General features: G+C 32.0%; 2 protein-coding genes across 2 annotated transcripts; one reads left to right on the top strand and one right to left on the bottom strand.

Annotated features, from left to right (window-relative positions):
• Positions 1 to 263: 263 nt before the first annotated feature.
• Positions 264 to 2,621, bottom strand: LOC136986295 (uncharacterized). The gene has a single exon (XM_067283791.1). The coding sequence runs from the start codon at positions 2,619 to 2,621 to the stop codon at positions 264 to 266; it is 2,358 nt and encodes a 785-aa protein (XP_067139892.1).
• Positions 2,622 to 16,225: 13,604 nt separating this feature from the next.
• LOC136986221 (hairy/enhancer-of-split related with YRPW motif protein 1-like) lies at positions 16,226 to 22,636 on the top strand. The gene is made up of 4 exons (XM_067283712.1): positions 16,226 to 16,621; positions 16,695 to 16,790; positions 19,195 to 19,270; positions 22,403 to 22,636. Exons 1-4 carry the CDS (start codon positions 16,598 to 16,600, stop codon positions 22,618 to 22,620), a joined length of 414 nt encoding a protein of 137 aa, XP_067139813.1. The 5' UTR covers positions 16,226 to 16,597; the 3' UTR covers positions 22,621 to 22,636.
• Positions 22,637 to 25,432: the final 2,796 nt, after the last annotated feature.

Genomic DNA, 25,432 nt, shown 5'->3' with positions numbered 1-25,432 from the left:
TACATTTATTACGTATAACTAACGTTTTCGGCCCACTTTATGGGCCATCCTCAGGTTACAGTTGTTCGACTCTAATACAAAATCGAACACGTTCAAAATTAAACTAAATTAGAACATACATTTTAAATTTAAACAAATAGAACAAGTATAACACCAAATAATAAATAAGAAAATCCAAATAAAACACAAATGTAAATGAAAATAAAATACGGTGACTGGCCGTAAACATTAAGGAAAAATTCTTTATCCTTTAACGCATATATCTATTGAGCCTCTGTATAAGCATTATTATGTGTGTTACTTTTTACCATGTACTTCCATGATGACGGTAACCCCGTCGCATCTTTATAATTTAAACATCTGCCAGACAAACCCGCTCTGTAAATTTCGCATTTCTCCGTTATGGATGACAACGTTGGCGAGTGTACTTTTGCAAGAATTTTGGCATCCTCCCATTGCACAACAGAACCATCGGCTTGCGCAATCCTGGATAACGCTGTTGAACACTTGTTTTTTGCGACATCATACTGGTGCTCTTTAATCCTCACTCTAAGATTTCTATTGGTGACCCCTACGTAGTCCTTATCAATTCCCAATTGCTCATTTTTGTATGGAATCGCATAAACTCCTGCCTGCTCTCTATCGCCAATTCTTTCTTTGTCATTTCTAATCAACCTATATACTGTGGGGGCCCTTTTACATAATATACTGGCGTTTTTGTGTCTCGATATTTGCTTCATAATAGGGAAGAGACATTTATTATAGGTAAACTTTGTGAAGTTACCCCCAGCTTCAGGTTTCTTCTTAGAGTTGCTCTTAGGCTTTACGTATGCTGTTATTAAACGCTCTATAGACCTTGTTTCAAACCCTAACTCCTTTGCCACCATTTTTATTCTACCCAGCTCATCCATCGTGTCCATTATATTCGAGCAATACAAAAATGCTCTTCTGATTAGGGCCCTAAATGCGGATAATTTATAAACGGTTGGGTCATTAGAATTTGCCGGAATATACATCGGATCATGTGTGGGTTTGATGTACACCTTCGTGTACAAAGTTCCATTCCTAAACTCAATGCCAACATCCAAGAAGTGTAGTTGCTTGCTACTAATTTGCTCAAGGTTAAGTTTTAAGCCATGCTGGTTAGAGTTCATTTGGTCTAAGAATCGTTGAATCATTGCATCATTATTCCAAATAATTAGAACGTCGTCTACATATCTTTTGTACATGATTATGTATTCATTATAGTTGAAAATCGTCATGCGTTCCATTCTTCTTACCACCAACTCACAGAGCAGGCCAGACATCGGGCTGCCCATAGGGACCCCTCTTAACTGCTTGTAAACTTTACCTTGGAAACTGAAAAATGACTGAAAGCATATCAGATCGACCATTGTCTCTAAATCTTTTTTGTGTTCGTATGCTTTTGGGTGCAACTCACATAACAGGTTCATTAACTCTTCAAAACATGAGGTAAGATTTATTGATGGAAACATACTCTCGAAATCCATAACAGTCCCAATTTCTTTGTCCATTAACGATATATCATGCAGGTTTTTAACTAAACTAAAAGCGTCTTTTGTGACGAATTGGTAGTCTTCAATTAATGGTGTTAAATGCCTATGCATACGTTTCTCCAGAATGTAGGTTGGTCCTTTACATTTCTCTACTACCGGTCTGACCTCTTTACCGCTTTTATGTATCTTTGCGAACCCAAACAACCTAGGTACGCCTGGGCAGGTGATGTGGGCCCCTTTTAGGAAAGGGAACAACGATGCTATGGGCGATTTTTCTAATCTTCTTAATTTTCTGTCAATTCTTTCAACAACAGTTCGGTCCACCTCTTCACACTCAGTTTTCCTTATATATTCATCTAGGGCTTCATTGTACCTTTGTTTCTTCATTAAGACTAAATGCTTACTCTTATCAGCCCTAGTGACCACTATATCATTAGCATTCAACCATTTTTTAGCTTGGTTAATGCACAACTCTTTACCCTGCCTTCTACAGCATTTTTCAGTTTTGAATACCGTCTTCCATCTGTAATAGTCTTTATCAACTTCACACATACCTACAATTCCTCTTTCAATTTCGGCTACCACACCTCTCCAGTTCTTATTGCTGTCCGGAACATAATTAGGACCTTTTTCCAGGATTCGTTCCACACATTGCGGGAGTTGAATCTGATCCCATAATATATACGGGGTTGGCTTCAAAGTGCTCGTAGTCTTGGACGGTTGCTTTTTTGTAATCCACAGCAGTTTATTTCTGTATTTCTTCCTTAAACTAATGGTTATCCTGTCAGTTAAGCCAACCACTCTTAAATTGATACTCGCTAACATATCTGGGTTCTTTTCAAATATATTCTCTTCAAGTTCCACTATTTCTTTAATGGTTCTGTACTTCATATTCTTTACACGTTTAATTGAACTATTTAAGCATAGCTTTCTTACTCTTTCTCGCATGGACATACATTCATCTGGCAACTTAATTCTAAAAATGGACATTGGATAGACTCTTCTTACCCGACACTCTTTCAAAAATTTTAATCTGGAGTCAATCTTCACAATCTTTACAGCCAGTTTTCTATAATTCCTATATAGACAGGCCGGTGACGCCATAATTAATCACTAACTCAAACTCAGCCTTCTTACTAAATATACTAGTTACATCTAATACACCTTATTGCTGAGAACATACATTTATTACGTATAACTAACGTTTTCGGCCCACTTTATGGGCCATCCTCAGGTTACAGTTGTTCGACTCTAATACAAAATCGAACACGTTCAAAATTAAACTAAATTAGAACATACATTTTAAATTTAAACAAATAGAACAAGTATAACACCAAATAATAAATAAGAAAATCCAAATAAAACACAAATGTAAATGAAAATAAAATACGGTGACTGGCCGTAAACATTAAGGAAAAATTCTTTATCCTTTAACGCATATATCTATTGAGCCTCTGTATAAGCATTATTATGTGTGTTACTTTTTACCATGTACTTCCATGATGACGGTAACCCCGTCGCATCTTTATAATTTAAACATCTGCCAGACAACCGTTATAAATTATCCGCATTTAGGGCCCTAATCAGAAGAGCATTTTTGTATTGCTCGAATATAATGGACACGATGGATGAGCTGGGTAGAATAAAAATGGTGGCAAAGGAGTTAGGGTTTGAAACAAGGTCTATAGAGCGTTTAATAACAGCATACGTAAAGCCTAAGAGCAACTCTAAGAAGAAACCTGAAGCTGGGGGTAACTTCACAAAGTTTACCTATAATAAATGTCTCTTCCCTATTATGAAGCAAATATCGAGACACAAAAACGCCAGTATATTATGTAAAAGGGCCCCCACAGTATATAGGTTGATTAGAAATGACAAAGAAAGAATTGGCGATAGAGAGCAGGCAGGAGTTTATGCGATTCCATACAAAAATGAGCAATTGGGAATTGATAAGGACTACGTAGGGGTCACCAATAGAAATCTTAGAGTGAGGATTAAAGAGCACCAGTATGATGTCGCAAAAAACAAGTGTTCAACAGCGTTATCCAGGATTGCGCAAGCCGATGGTTCTGTTGTGCAATGGGAGGATGCCAAAATTCTTGCAAAAGTACACTCGCCAACGTTGTCATCCATAACGGAGAAATGCGAAATTTACAGAGCGGGTTTGTCTGGCAGATGTTTAAATTATAAAGATGCGACGGGGTTACCGTCATCATGGAAGTACATGGTAAAAAGTAACACACATAATAATGCTTATACAGAGGCTCAATAGATATATGCGTTAAAGGATAAAGAATTTTTCCTTAATGTTTACGGCCAGTCACCGTATTTTATTTTCATTTACATTTGTGTTTTATTTGGATTTTCTTATTTATTATTTGGTGTTATACTTGTTCTATTTGTTTAAATTTAAAATGTATGTTCTAATTTAGTTTAATTTTGAACGTGTTCGATTTTGTATTAGAGTCGAACAACTGTAACCTGAGGATGGCCCATAAAGTGGGCCGAAAACGTTAGTTATACGTAATAAATGTATGTTCTCAGCAATAAGGTGTATTAGATGTAACTAGTATATTTAGTAAGAAGGCTGAGTTTGAGTTAGTGTTTTCTTTTTCATTATACGGTCTTGGGCCTAAACTTTTTTAAAATAAATTTTTTAATTACTAGCCACGATATAAGAGCTAAAATTAAAATTATCAGAAAAACTTACTTGGTAAAACAAAATGTGTGATGAATATACATACCTAGTACAAAAAATTCTTCAATTGTATGAATATACCTTTAAAGAAACTTATAATTAAATATAACTTTGTGAAGAAACGTACATAAAAATAACAAAATATTCTTTACTTTTTAAATCTTAAAACAATCCACTTAGTGAAATAGCTCCCTACGAGTGGCTAATGAATGAAATCAGAGACGTCCTGGTAGGTGTGCGGCGCGTGCATGTACGCAGGCTGCCAAATCCCGAGGGTGCCGACACCGGTCAATGTCAAATGCCTCTTTTGTCGCATCACTAGTATATCTCAAAGGATGCCACAGGGCTGTTGTAAATTTTAAACGTTTCTCACCATAGATGTAAATATGTTAAACTTAATAGTCATTTGTTTTCTAACTACTGTAATTCGTTTTAGTACCAGGTGTACACGGAAATCAGTTTCCCACTGTACTGAGCTAGTAATTGGTTCGGTTAAGCTTTTGTTTAAGTAAAATTCTGGCTCTTTCGGCAGGGTTTTATTTATGTTCCCATTCCCTAATCTCTTAATTATTTAACTACTTCTTAGTAGAAATAAGTCCAAACCAGTTACTTTGTACCTGAATATTTGTAGTCTTGGGAAAAAAGTGGAAAGACAAATTTTTATGACAATGGATATATAAATCGTAAATTTAAGGAAAATAATTTCTAGAGCTTTTTTTTTGTACCATTGTATGTCTCATTCATTAAATTTGGTTGTAAATGATGCTGCCAAAGTAACAGCTAATTTTTTAACACTGTACTAGAATTGTACACGTTTTTTCTCCATCCCCTTACAGATGGGACATACTACATCGTGATATCACCAGTTTAACATTGAAATCCGTAAGTAATATAAGATGGGAGAGCAGAATAAACGCAGAATAAATATATCAAATATTTTAATGGATTTTTTTTAAACTCCTGTCAACTATACAGAACTATCATAAAAACATGCCAGTAAACTCCTATCGGTTGGGTTAAGTTATAAATCTAGTCTACGGTGGGCGATCTTTTTTATAACATGGGCCAGAATAAATTTTACGTTTTTTCCGCGGGCCGTAGTAGTTAATTGACGCCTTCTTGTGACTTGTAATTTTTTTAGTCTGCAAATATGCAAATAAATAAATAAAAAGTTAATTACTACATTTATTTCTCTTATCGTTTTCGAAAATTACAAAGAATTGGAAAAATAACTATTAATATTTTTCCAATTTAATAATCTATTAAAGATCTCGCGGGCCGGATAGAAACTTTTCGCGAGCCGTAGCTGGCCCGCGGGCCGGGGGTTGCCCGCCGTTGATATGGTCTGCTCATGATTCACATAATCGGGCGAGGGTGGCCGAATATCTAGCAGGCGGCTAACTGCCCGGAACCGCTCCGGGATATAAAATTGGATGCTTTATGCGTGTGTTGCTTCTACCAGCTAAACCGGGTGAAGTTGGTGCTCCGTAAACCGTATGTACCAATGCCTATATAATTTGGCTGATTGGAAACTGACCCGGTTTCGACATTCCTTCCGCCACCGAATTATTCGAATATACAATAGCAATCTTATCGTTTTTTTCACATGTAGTATAGAAATTTGTAAAAGATACATAATGCAGTTATAATAAAATATTAATTTTAATTAATTAAAAGTACATTAAAATATGAAAATTTATATTTTATAAAATATAAGAGAAGGTCATTGGAAGGTGAAAGCAACGCTTCCATCGCTTCCAATGACGGCACGCCTCTGGTTTTTCATCTACAGAGTAATTGTAAATGGAGGACACAATGTAAAGTAAGCCTATACTACTGTATAACGCACTACTGCATTTTATTAATTGTAGTTTTGTGGTTTTTTTTTCCAACTCCGCTTTAGTCGTCACATCGGATAACTCGACACATTTCCACTTTCCCTTGGGGTGTCGACTTATGCGGAGTCGACTGTATTTCTGTAGAGAGGGCTGTTCCATAAATTACATGAATGGGTTGGTATGGAGGTATTCATTCCCATGTATTACGAGGGGTAGAGATGTTTATAAAAACAATGTAATGCTAGGGCCTGTGCCCTCAGGTAACAAAATAATTCATTTTTGTTTCTGAGGTGTTGCGTAACGAGACGTATTGTTTATGTCACATGTAATTAACAAAATAATGTAGGGTTCCGTACCCCGCGCTATTATTTACTAGTACAATTAAGGGAATACGTAATTTTCGGGTTGGCACGTGCGACAGGAGCATTACAGGAGAATAGTACAGAGTTTGCACACGATTATTTTACGTTATATTTACCGTACGTTATAATTATAAACACACAACGTTAGATGGCGTTTCGCATCCAAGCCCGTTATATTGTGTAGAACATGGACGCCATTGAAACTCGCTTTGTTTTTCCTGGAGATATTGAAGATTATGTTGTAGCATTAACAATTAAATAATTAACACACCCACTAAAAGTAAGATTGCAAACACACGTACCGAAGCAAAAGCAATATGGCCGACCAACAATAGTGAGGTTGAGGCCAAAGTTTATAACGCGAAAACATGTACGTCGGACGTTCAGCGCCGCTTTCCTGTAAGCCTATTCGTTTGACAATGGCGTTTGGAACGTCGAGCATGATTCCACTGACTTTCTAAACACCATTGTCAAACTTCTAGGTTTACAGAAATGCGGCGCTGAGTGTCGGACGTACACGTTTTCGCGTTAAAAACTTCAGCCTCAACCTCGCTAATGTGAGCGTGCGTAACAATTACGATGTATTGACGTCAATAAAAGATCGAATATGATTGGTTCCGCAATTTTAAAAAAATAATTTCTTATGCTTATACTTTTATGTCATGCATAAAGTTATAACGGATGTTTTTATAACGTAAAATACGTCGCGTGCAAACTCTATAGTTGAAAAGTGTAAAAATAGCGTTACGTAATTTATGGACGATCCCAGAAGCCAAATGTCGAATACTTTATTAATGTGTAATTATATTTAAGTTACAGTCAGTTGTAATTAATCAATTAAAATTAGTTTAATATAACAGTTATAATGCTAGATTTTTAATGTGCCATTATAAATATATACAATTAAAGTCTTGGTGAAGACTAAAAAGTGAAAATTTATTTTGTTAAAATATACAACACGCATTAAATCATTTAAATAATACTTAACTACAGAATAAAATATTTAAATCTGTAGAAAGAAAAACAAACATTAAAAATTCTTTAAGCATAATTCGAGCATTTTTATTTTAATAAAAAGTCAATTCTGTAATTCGAAACTTTGGTACTTAAATCTTATAAAGTAACTGAAAGGTTGTAGAAGAATGTTTAACAGTAAAATTTATTACTTCTTTTTGCTTATTCTGATGAATTATTTTATAACTTTTGCGTGTCCTTATAATGAGAACAGGTAATTTACATTTTTATCGTATGAATAACAGCGTGTAAACGCACAAACTTGGTCTAAGTTCAAATTAAACACAGATATTAAGTTAATAAATTGAAACATTTAGAAAGTTTCTAAATAATCCTAACTTTGAGCTGCATTTTAAACTTTTTGACTAAATTCTAAAGAAAAAAATTGAATTTCTGCATTTTTCTTTTTAAATAAACTTTATAAACAAACAAATTATGAGTAATCATTATGGGTTTTAAATATATGTGGAAATATTATCCTAATTTATCAAATTTATATGGAGAAAATCTAACAAAGTCAATGTCATACTATGCTATTAGTTCTTTCATTGTAATTGATGGATGTAACCAGAAATTTTCAGAACTGGAGAGAGATCTGAGACATTAACTATTTCGACATCCCAATATATAAAAAAGAATAAAAAAAATTTAAAAAATATAAGTTTAAAGAACTTTTATCACCTTGTATGACCTCCTCTTGCTTGAATACTTGAAGAGTTACAGTGGGGTATAAGCGCCTACAGGCACTGTATGCTATTCTGTAACAGATTTGTAGTTTACGCTTCAGATATCTTACATTCGTAGAAGGCTGAAGTTGGCATCTTTCTAGTCCACGAATGCTAGATGGACGATAAATCTGAATACCGGGAAGCCAAGAGAGTATGGCAACGTGACGAAGACATTCCTGAAAAATTTTAATTGTAGGCGGCCGAGTATTAATTAACTTGCTCGAAAATGGCTGTTTTCAGTCCTGCCCTAAAAGGCAACATGTGAGGACGGAATGTACCGCTTTATCATCAATTTACCTTGCATCACTACTAGAGATGACATTATGAGATGCCAGCAGTAGGTCAGTGTGCGGCTCAACAGTAAAGGCGTGGTTGAAGTACTCACTAGTCGGCTTCCATACTGTAACACAGTGCCCGTTTCCAAGTAGAACCGGAATAAGTCACCTAAAACGATACGCTGCTAGTTCGTGGTAGTCCACGCTTCCCTGTCACGGCACCACTAAGCTGACGATGTTAGGGTGCTAATGGCAAGACGCTTGAAATTCACCATGTATGCAAATTTTCCTCTGCTAGTCGCCTGCTGATATTACGATAAGAGATAGGGTTCTGCAGTAAGGTTACATCTGTCTTTATATGATAGATATATATGCTGTTGCAGCTGTTCGTACTTATGTCACGATGTCAGGTAACAATATTTTATAATTAATATTTTAGTTATATTTAAACCCTAACTTAGCAGGATTCAATTCAATTCATTATTCAAATGTTACTGTGAAATTATGTAAATGAAGCTGTAGCTGAAATGGTGAAATTAATAGTCAAGGTTTAACATAACTCACAAAACTCAAGTTAAATAAAATGAAAGTAAATAATGTAAGTAACTAAATATAACTTTAAATTAAATTTCCTAGCTTGTACCAGAAAAAAAAAATCTTTTTTGGTGGTCTATCTGGGCGTGCAAAAGCCTGGTCTTCATGTGTGAGTGCTCTGACGTATCCACAGCCCCCAACACCTCCTCATAGCCAGGTCAGAACGACCTTAATGATGAGCAATACGTTGAAACGGCCACCCTGTTCCTGTCATGCCGAGTCTTTCTCAAATTCAACTTCAGTCATCTGTGTCCAATGTACCGATACGTGATAACTCTTTGACTACGTGATACAGGTAAGACGTAGTAATCAGAAGTTCGGAAACCTCCAAACGACAGGTATTCTTACATTAAAAGTTGTGAACGTAGTGATCTTCTGCAACGTTTTTATAGAATACTCGAGTAGCGTCTTTAAAAAGAATTCTGACGCCATTATCTGGCATGCATTTGGAGCACAACTGTAGTAACCTACAAACTTATCTGAGACAGAGCTTTGATGTCGAGTTTTGTAACAATTATACAATTCTATCTGAATAAATAATATTTCTGTCAATGGTTAGTTGATTTTTTGGTGAACATTTCGTAGATCTTCCATGGAGGTACCTCCGTGAAGAACCTTTTTTGGGAACTGGCACTTGTTTAGGTGCTACACGCGTGAAGAAAACCCGGAAAACTCCGTGGGGCCGACCCGTTATGAGATGGAGAACCTGTGACCAACGACCAACTGTTCAGAGATTCTATTCATTCTGCCATTGGTTTTTTTCGCCCCTTCTTTGCCAACGTGTGTAGCATTTTAAACTGAGTGAAATCTGAGAAAAACATAAAGGTTTAAATGTCAAGTCCACATATCTGACATATGTCAATTTTACATTTAAAGTTGTGCCACGATTTATTTATTTTGAAAATAAAGGTTTAATACACACACTCATCCACAAAAAAATAAAATAAAATAAAATAAAATAGAATGAATAATTTGTAACGAATGACTTTGGCCTCCATAAATATGAGGCCCATGTCAAAATGATTTTACTGGTCTTTCCTACATAACTATTATCGAAATTAGGATTAAAAAGTAATAGATTAATTATGTAGAAGAAGTTGATTTTATTTTTTGGCTCTTATCGCCCTGTGGAGTTTAAGAGAACTTTTTTCGCCATCCATTCGATCAGGCCCACAATGGGCGACAGGATTGTAAGAGACAGGACCCGACATAACCGGACTGCCACCCATGAAAAATTCTTGGGATTGAACACTATAATAATACCAAAAGTCTTTATATAAATTGTATAAGAAAAGCGAAGTTCTAGTTCTATTGGAGTCATTAATCACAAATTTCTTTATTGATTTCCTTTATTCTTGTATTATTTGTCTTATTGATAGATAGCCCAATCGATACAAAAGTTTGAAAAAACAGCAAACGATATAAAGAAAAATTATACAAGATCAGTAGCGTAAGTAGTACTGATATTAGAGAGGGAGACCAAACCTACAACGTGCAAACCTATCACTGCACTACTGTAAAGCCACTAGCGCTATGTTTATTAGATATTGTATAACTTATACAGTTTGTAAGGACGTTTGTTACATTAAAATCTTTTCCCTGAACTGATTTTTTCTCGATTTATTTATTTACAAAGGTCCTGACCCCCTTACGAACGTAAGGGGTCAGGACCTTTGTAAATAAATGCAAGGGGACCGGTCTCTGTCCCCTTCTTGTTTAAGCCACTGTATGCAATAAATATCAAATTGAATTTTCCTTTTAAACTATTTTTATTCTTATCGTTTAAACTTTATTCTTAAACATAAAATAAATAAAAATTAATTCGAGAATTATTATATAATTGGAACTGAGAACGTGATTACGTGTTTTGGAAATTTTAATTAATTAAATTTTTAAAAGATGAAAGGTCATTTATTACAGTTATTAATTAATTTAAACATTTCTCTTCTTTTAAATTTATTCTGAAATTTTTATTAAACGATATTTTATTTACTTTATTAAAATCCAGACAAGTAATATATTTAGCATTTAATATTTGTTTTTGTAACTTAAAATATGTTGTAGAAAAATAAATAAATAAATTTTTAAAAATTAATTCTACAATTATTGAATTTTATAACTAAAATTTCTCATTAATCTATTTATATTATTAAATAAAAAATAAGTAAAAAATGGGCAGCACTCACTCGATAAGCGTGTGCTGCCATCTGAAGAGTGTTTTACTAACTAAAAAGTTTTCATTAAGTTTTGAGAATAAAAAATGTGTTTACCTCACTTTCTCCCCCCAAAAAAACGAATAAAATTAAATGATTAAAATTTTAAAAAATTCGATATGATAAATTAGGTGTTAAACCGCATTTACTGCGCTTCATTTTTTTTTTCTGTGTGTTTGTTAAACTGGTGTAACCATTACACGAATTATCATAAGATATATATCAATGGCAAAACTTCAAATCGCATAATATGAGATAAAATCAGCAATTTGCATTTAATTAAGCGTCTAATTGGATTTTGATGATAGAATCGTAAATAACAAGTGATTAATGGCTATGTAATTTCATTATATGCCCATCTTTTAATCTGTAATTGGACTAGTATAACAACCGTTTTATAAATATAAATTAATTAGTTAATCTTAATATTTTAAATTAAAATTAATAAACTATAAAGTTAAACTAATCGATTTTAATCTAAATTCCTGAGTGCAAAGTAAATATAGTGACATATTTCTAGTTTTTTCCCCTTGATATTTGATTTTGTTGAATGCTTTTGTAGTATACATTGATACATCCTTGTAACTTTGAAGATTTGGCTGAAGATCGTCTTCGAGTCCATTTTCAATGCATTAAAACGCTTCCGTTGATGCAAGAATGCCAGAGAATGAATGTTTATATATCTCTAGTTTATTTTCTACTTCAAGTGTCGTGATACAGGTTTTGGTTGTTTGAAAGCAATGGAAAAGGGGGAACAAAAGACGGAGAGGAAATGGTAAAGTACTGAAATATATTGTTTCCTGAATGGAGATCTTGTTGAAGTTCCCACCTTGTCACTAGCCTATTCATCCCGCTTTACTTTGTTGAGACGTGTGAAAGTTTTTGTGATATATGCCTCGACTTTTTTTTTATTCGAATTTATTTACAATATATTCAAAATACAAACTGAAAATTTTTAATTGTTTTAAAGAACATAGGCCTAATTATGATTAACATTAGAACAACGCAAAGAATGATCCATATCTTCCGGGAATGAGATTTTTAATTCTTGCGTTAAAATGTACAATTTATGAAAAGTTTCATTACTTTAGTAATTACCTAAAATAAACTTAAACAATACAAAATTTAACGAGCAATTATTTATTGTGACATCGTCACAATGCCGGGTTGCGATTTTTAATCGTATTGTTTTAATTTATTTAATTTAAAATATATGTTTTTCATTTCAAATTACAGTAGAGCATCGATTATTCGACCCCGATCAACCGTCACATCGGTTAACCGACCGGGTTCTAGTCGGCAAATTCAAATGTCCGCTAGTGATGTGGCGCTACAATTTTTGGCGATGGCTATGTCTTGGCTACTTTAATATTATTTTTGTTAAATGTTTGCATGTTCTAGCTGGCAACATTGGCTCGACCAAGAAAAGGAGGCCAGTATTTAAACCAGGCTTAATTTTCAATTTTTTTCTTTATTTTTGTATTTATTTTGTGCAAAATAAAGAAATAATTTTTAACGATACAATAGCGACGATTATTATTTTTTAAAAATTTTGTTACGCTTAACATCGATGAAAATTCAATGCGAAGTAGGTTAATAGCGATATACTAATTACAAGGGATATACTAATATAATATGCTAATAATGTATTTTTTTCCTACTTTTCGGTTATCCGACCAACCCCAGTCCCCAATTCAGTCGGATAATCGATGCTCTACTGTAGTAGTGTCTTGCCCCTCTACGTCATACTTTTCCTTTAGCAATAGAGTCGTGCAGGTCTTCTATCTAACCCCCTTTAAGGGGAACTTTTGAATTGAAATAACGTGCTTTCTGGTTTGCGCTGAAGTTCGTATATAGTTATTCAAGACTTCCTATTCCTATTGTTTTCAAATATGGTCTCGGCTTTTATTTGCCTAACTCTATTCTCGAGGTTAAGGAACGACAGACAGACAGTCGGATGACAATGGGAATTTATAGATCTACAATTTTTTTTCAAATTGCAGCCCAATAATGTTCTATGTTATATAAGGTAATCATACTTAAAGAGTAAATTTGGTTGAGATTTTCCAATAGTTCTTTCTACAAAGAGCTTTGAACACCTACTCCTTAATGGTGATGTTACTTAACTAGATATGTTTAAACAATAAATTAGAGGAGTAATTAATAATACTATAGTGACATTATATATCTGGCTTTATTAAATTTTATTGTATCATCAATGTATTATTTTCAATTAATGTACATCTGAAATAAATTGGTTATTGTTTCTTAGCTACGAAATTCTTTCCAAAGCTTAATATAATTATAGCATTTAAATTTATATATAATTAAAATTAGTAAATGCATAATTTAAAAAATTCTTCTGATGATATTTGTTACAAATACATCAAGATCATGAAGCCAATGATAGTATTAACCTTATTTTGACAGTAAAAAATTAATATAGAACTGCATTATATTTTAGATAGATTTATAGACTATTGGGTAGATCAATGTTTCCCAAACTTTTCGGACTACCGACCCTTTTAGTGCATATATATATATTTGTTTGTTTCAATATGAATTTTGATCCCCCTTATCTTCCAACATCCCTGCCAACCTTACTTGCCTTCCAGTGCTCTGTTGAGTCTTCTATCGCTCTCGAGGGGACGGTAGTGCTCACTCTGGGAATCACTTCGATCACTTCACTAAATAATACGACATAAAGAATTTGGTATTATCATGTAAGCAATACAATTTTGTAAATTAAATTATTCTAAGAATAATAAAAATAAACATTCCTATCCAAATTACATGAATTAAAGAGGAAATATTATTATTATTTTAAACCAATTATTATTATTATCTCCATTTAGAAACCATTAAGTACAGAAGTAATAGTTTTAGTTTATTTGTTTAAAATATCAAAACTGTAAGTAATTAAAGCTGAGTAAAAAAACACTAATGAAGATATCTTCCATTAGATTTGCATTTGTAGTTATAATCTTAAATGAATGCAATTTTATTATCTCTAATGCACAAAATTTAAAAGGTTTTGCCATACTATTCACTAGAGATTTTACAAAAATGCATGGGTTAACAAATTATATATACATATCCGGAAATTTTACTATAATAACATTTCCTGTTTGCGTGTAAGGACTTTATGAAGCTATATTAGGCCTTCTGATATTGTTTTAATGCCAAAAATAATATAAAAATAAAATAAAGCTTTCATTTTTATTGTTTTACAGTTGTACAGATCAATAATAATATTTAAATGTACTTTTCCTTTTAAATCAAACTTCATAGAATAAAAAAAAATCGTTCTTCTCTTTCTATATTTCATGAATTATTCAAGATAAGTATCTTCGATTGCTAAAATTTTGCTATTTCATAAGTGTAGTTATAATATCTAATATCCATACAGCAAATACAAGTAATTATTATAGTATTTTATTATTTTAAAACGCTGCTTTTCGACCCCTTTTCATGACACTCCAAATTGTCGCAAGATTCTCTGATAGCCGTTAATTTATTTAAATTTTGAATATATCAATGGGTATCAGGTGTTTCACAACACCGAAGTAAGCCGGTTAGAGCCCAAGCTTGAAAAACAAAAATTGAAAATCACAGCGATACGGCCGTGTCTATGTAAAAATTAGAGATAGAGTTATGTAATATTTCAGCTTATAAAAATAAATAGAAGTCAAAAGAATCTTTTTCTTCTTATATAGAAGTTAGGTAACTGCTTGTTCTTCCAACTCAACTGACTTATCGTCATTTGAATTCTTAAAGTAATCGTAAGGGAATACTGTATCACGTGATTATTGAAATATATTTTAAAATATTTTTCTTATCAATTGCCAGGTGGCGACGGAAAAAGCCTCCTGGCGGTTGAAAAGTGTAAAAAGAAACTTGTTCGTTCAAAAGCTACCGAAATGAATAGAAACGTCTATTTTAGTCTATTCGGTCAAGAAAAATGCTGGAAAAAATAATTTAAATGTTAGATAATAACAGAATGCAGAATATTAGCTGAAAACTTATGCGACCGTCTGATGTATTTGTGTTTAAATTAGAGAATTTTACATTAATTTTTTACAGTAAACAAAACAAAATAAAAATAAAATATCATTTAAGATATCCATCATTTGTCACAGAAATAAAAAATAATGCATTGGTTCCGCTGTAAACTTAATTCGAAATTCTTATCTACATTGTCGGATTATATGAATCATTACAATATTCCCGCCATCTGTCGAGTGTTACTCAAACTATAGAAATATGCTAGAAAATAAAATTTTTCCTCCATAAAAAACCAGATCTAAAATAAAATAATGCCGACAAATTTGATATTGATAAGAAAAAATAAACATCCAGCTAAAGTCATCGACATCTGTTAGAAGCCATCTTGGAAAGCGCGTGCGCATTAAAAAAAAATTTAGATGAAGATAACATCTGCTAGTCGATGAGAAGAAGAAAAAAGTCTTTCCGTAGCAAATCAGAGTCACGTGGATCCAAGTGGTGGCCCATCTATCTGAGCGACGACAGAGAAATCCCATTTCCTTCAACAAAACGACAAAGTTAGAGGCAAAGCGTGACTGGCAGCGTAACACGTGACATGTCGCGTGTTCCTCCTCACGCCACAATCTCGATCACTTTTTTTTTTCCTTACTTCCTTCTCCCCAACGGCAGATGGAAAAACTGTCTGACTTTGTTCCCATATACGCTATAATAAAGTGGCAAATGGCGGTTTAGCTGGGGGGAAGGAACAATTGCTTATAATGTCAAATTTAATAATTTAAATTTCTTAAATTATAAAAATTGAGGTTTAAAAATTTATTTTAGCGGCAACTTAGGTTAGTAATTTTTCTATTTTTATCTCGGAAATTTTTAATATTTAACTCGCGTATAACAAAGAATTGATTATCTTCTACACGTAGACTAAGTATTGTGAATGAAGTTAAACTCTCTTACTTTTTTGACAGTTTTGCAAATACTCTAAATGTGTTAATCTGTAAGGAAAAAAAAGCTTGAAAATTTAAATATGCCGATAAAGAAACGTGTTAATTTATGGTAGGACGTGCAACAACACTGCTCTAGGCGCATTTCGTACGCATATAAACGAAGTGAATCAAGCGCGTAATCCCATAAAAGCCTATCGTGCAACCATCAAACAGTCAACAGGTCTGCAAATTTGACACATCAAACAGATTCGGAGTGTTGTGCTCGAAATCACACGCTTACACGTGTCCCCACTTACTCGATATGGGAATCGGACCGCCCACCCCGGTGTTGCTTTAATAGTGACGTCACGTCGCTGTATATCCCTGTATATAAACTGTGTTCACGTTTGGTACCAAGCATGAAGATCATAAAATGGGCAAAAGTCGAAAGAGAAAAGTGAGTAGAATTTCGTAAAACTGAATTCTCGATAATGTTTCAATTATTTTAAAAGAATTTACTTTTTAATTAGGCTCTAGTCGAAAAGAAAAGAAGAGATAAAATCAATCAAATTTTAGAACAGTTAATCGACTTAGTGCCACTTCCATACCCTAAAGGGGAGGTTCAGGTAAGATTGATCAATTTTTTATTAAAATTACTTAAATCGTTTAAGTTATATTAGTAATTTTGTTAAGTAATTAAATTTTGACTTAAAATATTTAATATTGTATAGGAATTTTAGTTTTTTAATTAAAAAATTAATTCTTTTTATAATAAATAAAATATCGAAATTATTTTGTGTACAAGTCGCCAGATGGCATTCGAGAAAGATTTGAGGCTTGTTTGGCATACTTTTACGTCAGTTTGACGTCGTTTTTGAACTTGTTCTCGTTGTAAAAATTGAAGAGATAATTTAGCGTCATCAAATCATTATTGGGCTTTTATCTTCAACTTTGCTATAATAAATAATGAATTTTATATAACTTAAAATATATAATCAATATAATATATTACTTCATCATTCCTTGCTAGATTTTAAATTTTATGCTCATTTAATATTAACAAAATAAAATATTAACATTTAAATTACGATTTACTTGTGAGATTGTAGTTTAAATATAATTTATACACTTCTATAACGTTATATTATTAATTTATGGTATTTAAAACATTAAATTTAAATATAAATTCTTAACATAATAGTGCAAAAGTATGTAATCTTAATATTTTGGACAATTTTTAAATACAAAATTTCTTAATGTTATAAATGCCCGTCGAAGGCTTGTTTGAGGCCCGAGAGAAGAGAGAGCCCCTTCTGTCATTTTATTTCTCTCGAACAAATGAAATACGTAAAATAATTTAATTTTTGTTAGTAAAAATAACCTTAATTTATAAGGGTAGGAACCAGGAACCAGGAACCACTATGGGTCCGTGAAAACTTTCAAAGACCCCTCTCGATAGCATGTTTAAGAGGTGCATGACATAGAGGAGCCCTAAAATTTAATGTTTAATGCAAAAATGTCATGAAAAAATCTGTTTTCTTGATTTATTCATACACTTTTAAGACTTTCGGAAAGATTGGGATCACAAATTTAAAACTAGTCAAGTCCCCTTCTCCATACTCTCATGCTTTGTTTGTATAAAATAAAAATAAATTTAAATATTATTATTATTATTATTATTATTATTATTATAAATCTTTTATAAATATGAAAATTTATACAGATTATTTGTTTAAATTTTTATAAAAATATAATTTAAGGTTTTAATATTCAGTACCCGTGAGGTAGCTCAAAATAAAAACCTTTAATCTTATTAATTATTCAATGGCGCGTTATCCTATGGACAATTGCATGGGGTTCCCTTCGACAAAAGACACCAAACCAATCTTATATATATATTAAAAAAAATATTTCCCGCAAAACATCCCCTAAGAAAAATGTCTGAAATCAACACTGTACGTGGGGCCCCCTAACTCAAATTCGCTTGGGCCCCATGAAGCTATAACGCGCCACTGTAATTATTTATCTTCTTCAGTACAGTACCTTCTGTTAAATGTCTGTATTATTATCATTATAACTGCCTTAGAATATTACAGATATAGATTTTTAAAAAATACTGGATTTAGCTTATTCTAATGGCAGACATTATTAAAGTGACATTTACAATAATAAATTAATAATTTTGTCTTTCAACCTTTGCAGTTTTAACCTTATCAGTTTCAATCTATAATAATTTTTTAGTTTTTTATTACAGCAATCAATTTATTATTCAAACAGTGTAAATTTGTAGTTGACATGTAAAAATTACTTTACATCATTATGCAAATATTATTCTAACTATTGATTAAACATTATTTTTTAAAAAAGAGTTTAAAAAGTTTATTTAATTTTAAAAAAGCAGACATACAATATAAAATTTCTCTTTTATTTTTTATTTTATTTTTTTATGTGATACTTCACTGAAGAACTGCATAAGGTTGGAAGAATAGAAGTTAACATATTGAATTTAATACAATAAGTAGTTTATTTCTATTCCCCAACTGACATAGTCGACTGAACAAACTCAGCAAGCCTTACAAACACTGTACAAATCTAATATATGATACTATTACCCGGTTCTAGAAGTAAAATTGATAAGAGCGTATACAAACTTTAGCTATAATGTATGCAAATTCCGGAATGAAATTCTAGCAATAAAGATATTTTATTTACTCTATAACATTTTTTAATGTCGGGAACAAAAGATTTCGTGTGTTTTTACGATATTGTTTTACTTAGTAGTTCGTTAGTTGACTTCCTAAAACTTCAGTTGTTGCACATTAGTGTGTTTTCCCACCCATCGGAACGGAAGCAATCTCTGCTTCACGAAATCCGATCCGACGTCATTTCCGAACCTTTCAGTGGCGGAAGTCGGAATAGGAAAAGTAACGTAGCTGTATCAGAGAGAAAGATCGTTATTTCTATAGAGGAAAAGACGACAAATCGTCTTCTTAATGCTTTTTTTTTTCCTTCCTTCTTCTTCTTTTTCAGATGTATATGGATAAAGCTGGTCTCTTGCAAGTTACCGTTGAATATGTTCGAAGGCTGCACTTGATACGTTCTCCAGGTATCATTTTTCATATTTTACTATCCATTGTTATCCTAATAGTATTTATGCTATCTTTATTTTTTAATGGCTCCCATGGTAGCTTTACTGCTCCATTTTAAATACGATTTACTGTCTCGGGTAAAACGTTTTATACCGAGTAATTTTCGAATTTTTCCTTATTCATGAAAATAAAAAAAAAAACGGTTAAATAACTGAAGAAATTTCAGAAGGCTTTTCGGTTTTAGTAGTAAAATTTGATGAGAAGATAACTTACAAAGCTACGATCCAGGTTCAAACAAGTTCAGAAATAGTGTTCAACAAGAACAATAGCATTTATTACGCTATTTTATTTTAAAATTTAGTGATACTTTAGTGTGGGTGTGTGTGTAGGACTAAAAATGGAAGAATTTTAAAGCAATTACTCGTACGAACTTTACATAAATCGAATTGAAAGTTCTAGTGTATTTTAAATGAAAATAATCGAACCAGCAATCGATATATTCTTTAAAAAATCAGATTCTTCAAGCATTTATGAAACAAAATCTTCAGTTAATCGACTATATTCATCTTCATAGAAATCAAAATTAAACCCAGAACAGTTAATTGAGCACGTATAGTACAAGTTCTGATATTTTCAATTAGAAAATAATCTCTATTATCGCAGTGGTGCATTATCCTATGGATAAAAAAGGCAATCCCATCAACAGGGAGCCCAAATTATTTTTTTAAAAAATTCATTACTGTATTAAGAATATCGAAATTTAAATTTCGGCCATATCTGGGGACCCTAGAAGGCCGGTGTGGTGCAGGCACAGGATTCACCGGCACAGCACAGAGGTAGTGTTAAAAAACGAACGAGGATACCGGGGGATTTCTCGAACAAAGATGTTTGAAGTCAACACTGTACACGGGGCCCCCTAATTTAAATTTTTCTGTGACCCCATGAATCTATAACGCGCGCGCCACTGTATCATCGAATCTCTAAGGCCACCTCCTAATAACGATCACTTCTAAACTGTGGCCACTTTTTCAGGAACGTTTCTTTTACAAATACAAACAAAATGGCCTCCGAACAACGGCCAATTTTTTATGTTTACGTTAGTGGCCGTTGTTCGGAGGTTTGGCTGAATTGTCATCGATTTTTCAAATTTTATTTTCCAGATAATTTTTAACTTATGACGATTTAGATTTATTCACTGATAATTAAATCAGATAATAAAATATATTAGTTTTTTCTAACAAATCCTAATAATAGAGCGGATCTCAGTAGAGAGAAAAAATTATTTAACAGGCTTTTTTGCTGCTTAACTGACTGAAACCTTCTTCAAAAAGTCGGTATAGAATATATATTATTTTATTAAAATAAAATAAATGTAGATAGATTTTGGCAGGGAATCAATTTTAAATTCGGATACAGTTTTATTTATAATAAAAATTTTAAAATATTATTTAGAGAAGGTAGTAAACATGCCCAAATCTTTTTATGATGTAGTTTAAAGCAATCTACACAAATCTTTGCTGGCTTCTATAACCCTGAGGTTTCAACTGAATAGAGATGAAAGCTGATTCAGAATCTCGTCATAATTCATGATTAATTCGATCGAAGCTTCGTTTCCTATCTTTCATGACTCCTTTGAGGGTCAGACCCATCTCTAATGGGCAAAATTGACATTGATTATGTACCATATTGGGCAATGGTGCATCTCGTAATAATCCTAATGTAATGTTATATGTTTATCTAATTCCAGTTTTGTTTTCCTAAAAATATTTAGAACATAAGGGTGGAATTCGTTCGTTTTTATTCTAAAATCGTTAACGTTTAATTAGAAGAATTTTTTCATTTGAGAAGTTTTCTGAAAATAGAAAATTTCGATAGTCTACTTCTTGTAGATTATTCTTACATTTCCTAAGTTTAAAAAAAAAAAAATAATAATAATAATAATACAAATATTAAATTTAAAAGAGGTTAAAAGTTAGGAAAAATATTGAATTTTTAATTTGTTTTTTCGAAAACATTTTCAGTGTTTCTTCGCAGCTTGAAATTTTCGAAAATTTCTCACAAGTCAGACGTATGCGCCAGGTTATTGCCAGGTTATAATATTTTATCAATATTGCTGAAAACTTTTTTATTTTGTTAGACAATTTTTAAAAATATTTTCGGCAATTCTTCTAAAGTTCAAAGCTCTAAAAAAAATAATATTTTAAAGTTTTATTTCTTGGTGTTATTTTGAAAGAACATTTTGAGGAAATTTAGCTATTGTGTCTAATATAATATAATAGCGAAAAATGAAAATTATTATATTAAAAATTGCATTTATAAAATTGTATTTTTTCGTTTCATAAGCACAATGCTACGAGTGATAGTAGCTTCTTTAGAAAATGATGATTAAATTAGCTCTTATGTAGTGGAATTTAAGTCCTAGATCTAGGGTCTTTGCTAGATCTAGTTTAAGATCTAACAAAAACAAAGATAAGATTCATATTTTAGAAATTACCTGTTGTGTTTTATTTAGTTTTATAGATCATTAAAGTACAATGCAGTTTAAGTGTTCATCATCACGCTAGTAAAATAGCTTCATAAAGAAGAAATTATTCTTTAAACGTGTTTTCTCCCTCCCTCCTCTCTCTGCCCTGAGAGCACTAAGAGGGCTTTTTAATCATACGCATTGTAGATTAGGCAGACCCACAATGGGTGAAAGTCGATATCCCGATGTATCCCAGAGAAACCACCACTTGGAAAATTCCTGGGGTTTCTCGCCCGGATTCGATCCTGGATCTCATCTTAGGTATCAATATGTGACGCCTTAATCATCCAGCTATTAAGTAAGTGTCCTGACAGGGCCCTTTTAATAACCTTAATAACCTCATACTTCTAAACTACATATAAATCTATTCTTATAATCGTATATTGAACTTTACGATGAAACTTTATAACTTTCATGTATTTTAATATTGCGATCACCAACAGAAACCATATTAATGTCGAACAGATTACAGATATTCATTCATGTTCCCATATATGGCTTAATAATCCAACTCGTTTCACAATTATGTAATTTTATATATTTCGTATATTGAAAATAGAAAAAAAAATCTATATTTCTACAGCTTAATATATATTTTAAGTGATGAAATTATTATTTTTTCCAGCTTGGATCAATTATCAAAACGGATATTGGGATTGTGCTCAAGAAGCAAAACGATATATTCTATCATCTGGAGAAGTTAAATACAAGAAGTTAGTAAACTATTTAAATAACCGAATTCAAGAAATGAATGTAGTTAATAACGTTCAGTTTCCATCGTCCTGCACATGTTATTTATGTCTGAACAGATTAAATTCGTACTATGTAAAGAATTTTCAATAAAGAGGAATTATTTCTTGCCTCTTCTAACTCTGTCTCGTGTTAAAAACTCAAAATAAAAAAATAGAAGAATATTATAAAAGGAAATTTGGTCACGCAGCGGAGGTTCTCCTAGGGATGATTAGTAATATAAAGACGTTATGGCAATTTAGTTAAAAGCAGATGAGTTATTAATTAGGCAGAAACAGAACCGGTCGAAGTTATCTAAACTTTAACGAGCTAGTTAATTAGAAATAACTAGAATAAACATGTGCATAATAAGGAAAATAAATGGCACTATTACAATAATTGCATCCCATATACATAAAGGAGATGCCACTTTCTCCCCCCATAAAACATACCGACGCTAATCCCGGGTGTTTAATTGCCGATTTTCCTCCATTCGCGGTTAAAAAGAGGTGTAAATACGTCGGAATATGGTTAAGTAGTGACGCGTGATATGGACGGATGGCCCGTCCGATTGTTTGATGTTTCGAATGCCAATTAATTTCTCGGTAATTACAGTCTGTGCTGCATTGGCTAATTGGCTCGTTTCGACTCGAATAAGTTGGCTTGACATCGATTGGGTCGAGTTCAATATTCCTATAGGAGTAAGTAAGCTTATAGAACGGTTCGATAGACTACTTTTGTGGTATAATGTCCGCCACAATTATATATAGAAAAAAAATCATTCTTGAAAAAATGAATCGGAGAAAAAATTCGATAAAATATAAGAAAAGTTTTTCATACAGAATAACCAGAAATAAATGTTTAAGAAGTCGCTTAAATTTTTATATAATAAAGTATAATTTGTAAATATTTTATTTTTAATAAGAAAATTATATATTCAATTTATACTCAAATAACACTCAATTTTTTAAATTTATTAAGAAAATCACAAAAGGAACGTACATTCTTTATCCAAAAATTAAAAATAAATAAATGAAATATAAAAATAAAAGTACTTTTTCTTTTCTGAAATACATTTTTTATACGTGCGTGTCTGTAAATTTATCAACAAAATAATAATAATAATAATAAATTTATGAATAAACGTATTGTAATGTCCCTTGAATACGCTTAGCTCTTTTATTAAATAATTAATCACTTTTTAAAATTATTTTGTTCAAAACCTCGAACATTTCAGTTAACAGTCAGAATATTTTTGTAGGAGGCGCTTCAAACATTAATTTCTCTAGCGCCATCTCTTACAAAATATAAAAATGTAGCGCCCCCTACAATATTTTCTATAAATAACTGCAAAATTTGGCATATCTCCCGCATTTACTTTTATAAAACTGACAACGATTAAATTCATTTTTAAACTTTTAATTGGCTATAAATGCTCAATATTTTGCTTTATTTCCATTATTCTGGGACTAAACTTCTTTTTAGTAATTATCCTACTAGCAACAGTCGGGGGTATTAATAATAAAAATGATCGTTTTGTACGGAAAGCTTTTAGATGATGCTGTTTACTGCAAAAAGAAAGAAAAAGAAAGAACAAGTAAACCTATCCACAAATGGCATCAATAAAGGAAGCGAGTCTCAAATAAATTGTCATTAAATCCTAAATTCCACGTTTTTATTAAATCTTGGTATTTAGGATTTAATAGCGTGACCCACTTTTCTCTAATAGAACTTCCATTAATTTCAATTGTGACTATTAGTGATACCCACTGTTGCATTGCTACAATAGTTTTTCTTGGTGAAACGTAATCTTCGCAGCGAGACAAAAATTAACTTCTGTTATTTATTTATTTATTTGGGCACATTTGTACAATTTGTCTGCGTTTATTGGATATAATTATAATTTTTTTTCCTGAGCAAAAATGTGAATTATCGATTTATCTAAATATTTAGTTTCTATCGTTTCATCTCAGCGTTTTAGAATGGCGAGCGGTTTTAAATACATCTATTCATAGTTATACCCTCTTATCTGGTTCAATCTTTATGTAATTATCCTATGAATGGACAGGATTTGTCACAGAGACATTGTTTGCCACAGGTTTAGTGGGCCTTTTTTCTAATAAAAGCACCTTTGTGGACTGTATTTTTACTTTAAAAACGTGTAGAATTCTATAGCCAATACGAAAAAAATAATAATAATAGATAAAGAAAAAAAATAGAAAACACAATTGATTTTACTGAGCCAAAAATATTTTGTTGATATTTTTTAAAAAATATTTTAAAATATAAAATAAATAATTTTTAGACGTAGTAACCTAGCAATAGAGACGTTTCACAATTCTGAATGTGGGTCAATATGAAGATTATATGCGATATTCGTGCTTAAAAAGTAAAATAACGAAAGTATTCTCACCAAATTTGGATAATCTCGTATGACCCGAAAAACCTTTACGCCCTCAATCAATATTAAAGTTATGGAAATGAGATTCTTTGAGGCCCGTAGGGAACACACCTTAAGAAAAGCTGCGATGAAGTAACAATTGTAAAGTGAGAGCGAGAGGGATGCCTTTTGAGTTAGCATAAAAAATTTGTTATGGAATCTATGAATATTCTTTTCTCCCAGAAAAACAAAGATCGTATTTACACATTCTTTCCCCTTTTGTTTAAGAAAAGTGTGTAACACTTAAAATACAAAATGGAAAAGTTTAAAGAGCCGCTTAACACTTCACGTGTTAATACCAAATTTAGATAAGAGAATCGTTATTTTCCGTAAAGAGAAAAATTTAACAGCCAACATCTGCACTCTTACACAATACACCATATCTATAAATTTGATAAAGATGATTTTGCAAGTAAATCGAATTGGTGAATTTCTTCAAAAACACATTTCGACGATCAAATTTCAAAAGTAGGGAATATTCTTTCC

Source organism: Centruroides vittatus, unplaced genomic scaffold (assembly GCF_030686945.1).
Source record: "Centruroides vittatus isolate TY-2023 unplaced genomic scaffold, ASM3068694v2 scaffold_1015, whole genome shotgun sequence".
Classification (NCBI taxonomy): domain Eukaryota; kingdom Metazoa; phylum Arthropoda; class Arachnida; order Scorpiones; family Buthidae; genus Centruroides; species Centruroides vittatus.
This window is presented reverse-complemented; position numbering and strand designations above follow the sequence as displayed.

Excerpts from the sequence above, each read along its gene's own strand:
- LOC136986295 (XM_067283791.1), bottom strand. The coding sequence starts at position 2,621 with ATGGCGTCACCGGCCTGTCTATATAGGAATTATAGAAAACTGGCTGTA.
- LOC136986221 (XM_067283712.1), top strand. The coding sequence starts at position 16,598 with ATGGGCAAAAGTCGAAAGAGAAAA. Across the intron at positions 16,622-16,694 it reads GCAAAAGTCGAAAGAGAAAA|GCTCTAGTCGAAAAGAAAAG; the intron begins GTGAGTAGAATT and ends CTTTTTAATTAG. Across the intron at positions 19,271-22,402 it reads GCACTTGATACGTTCTCCAG|CTTGGATCAATTATCAAAAC; the intron begins GTATCATTTTTC and ends TATTTTTTCCAG.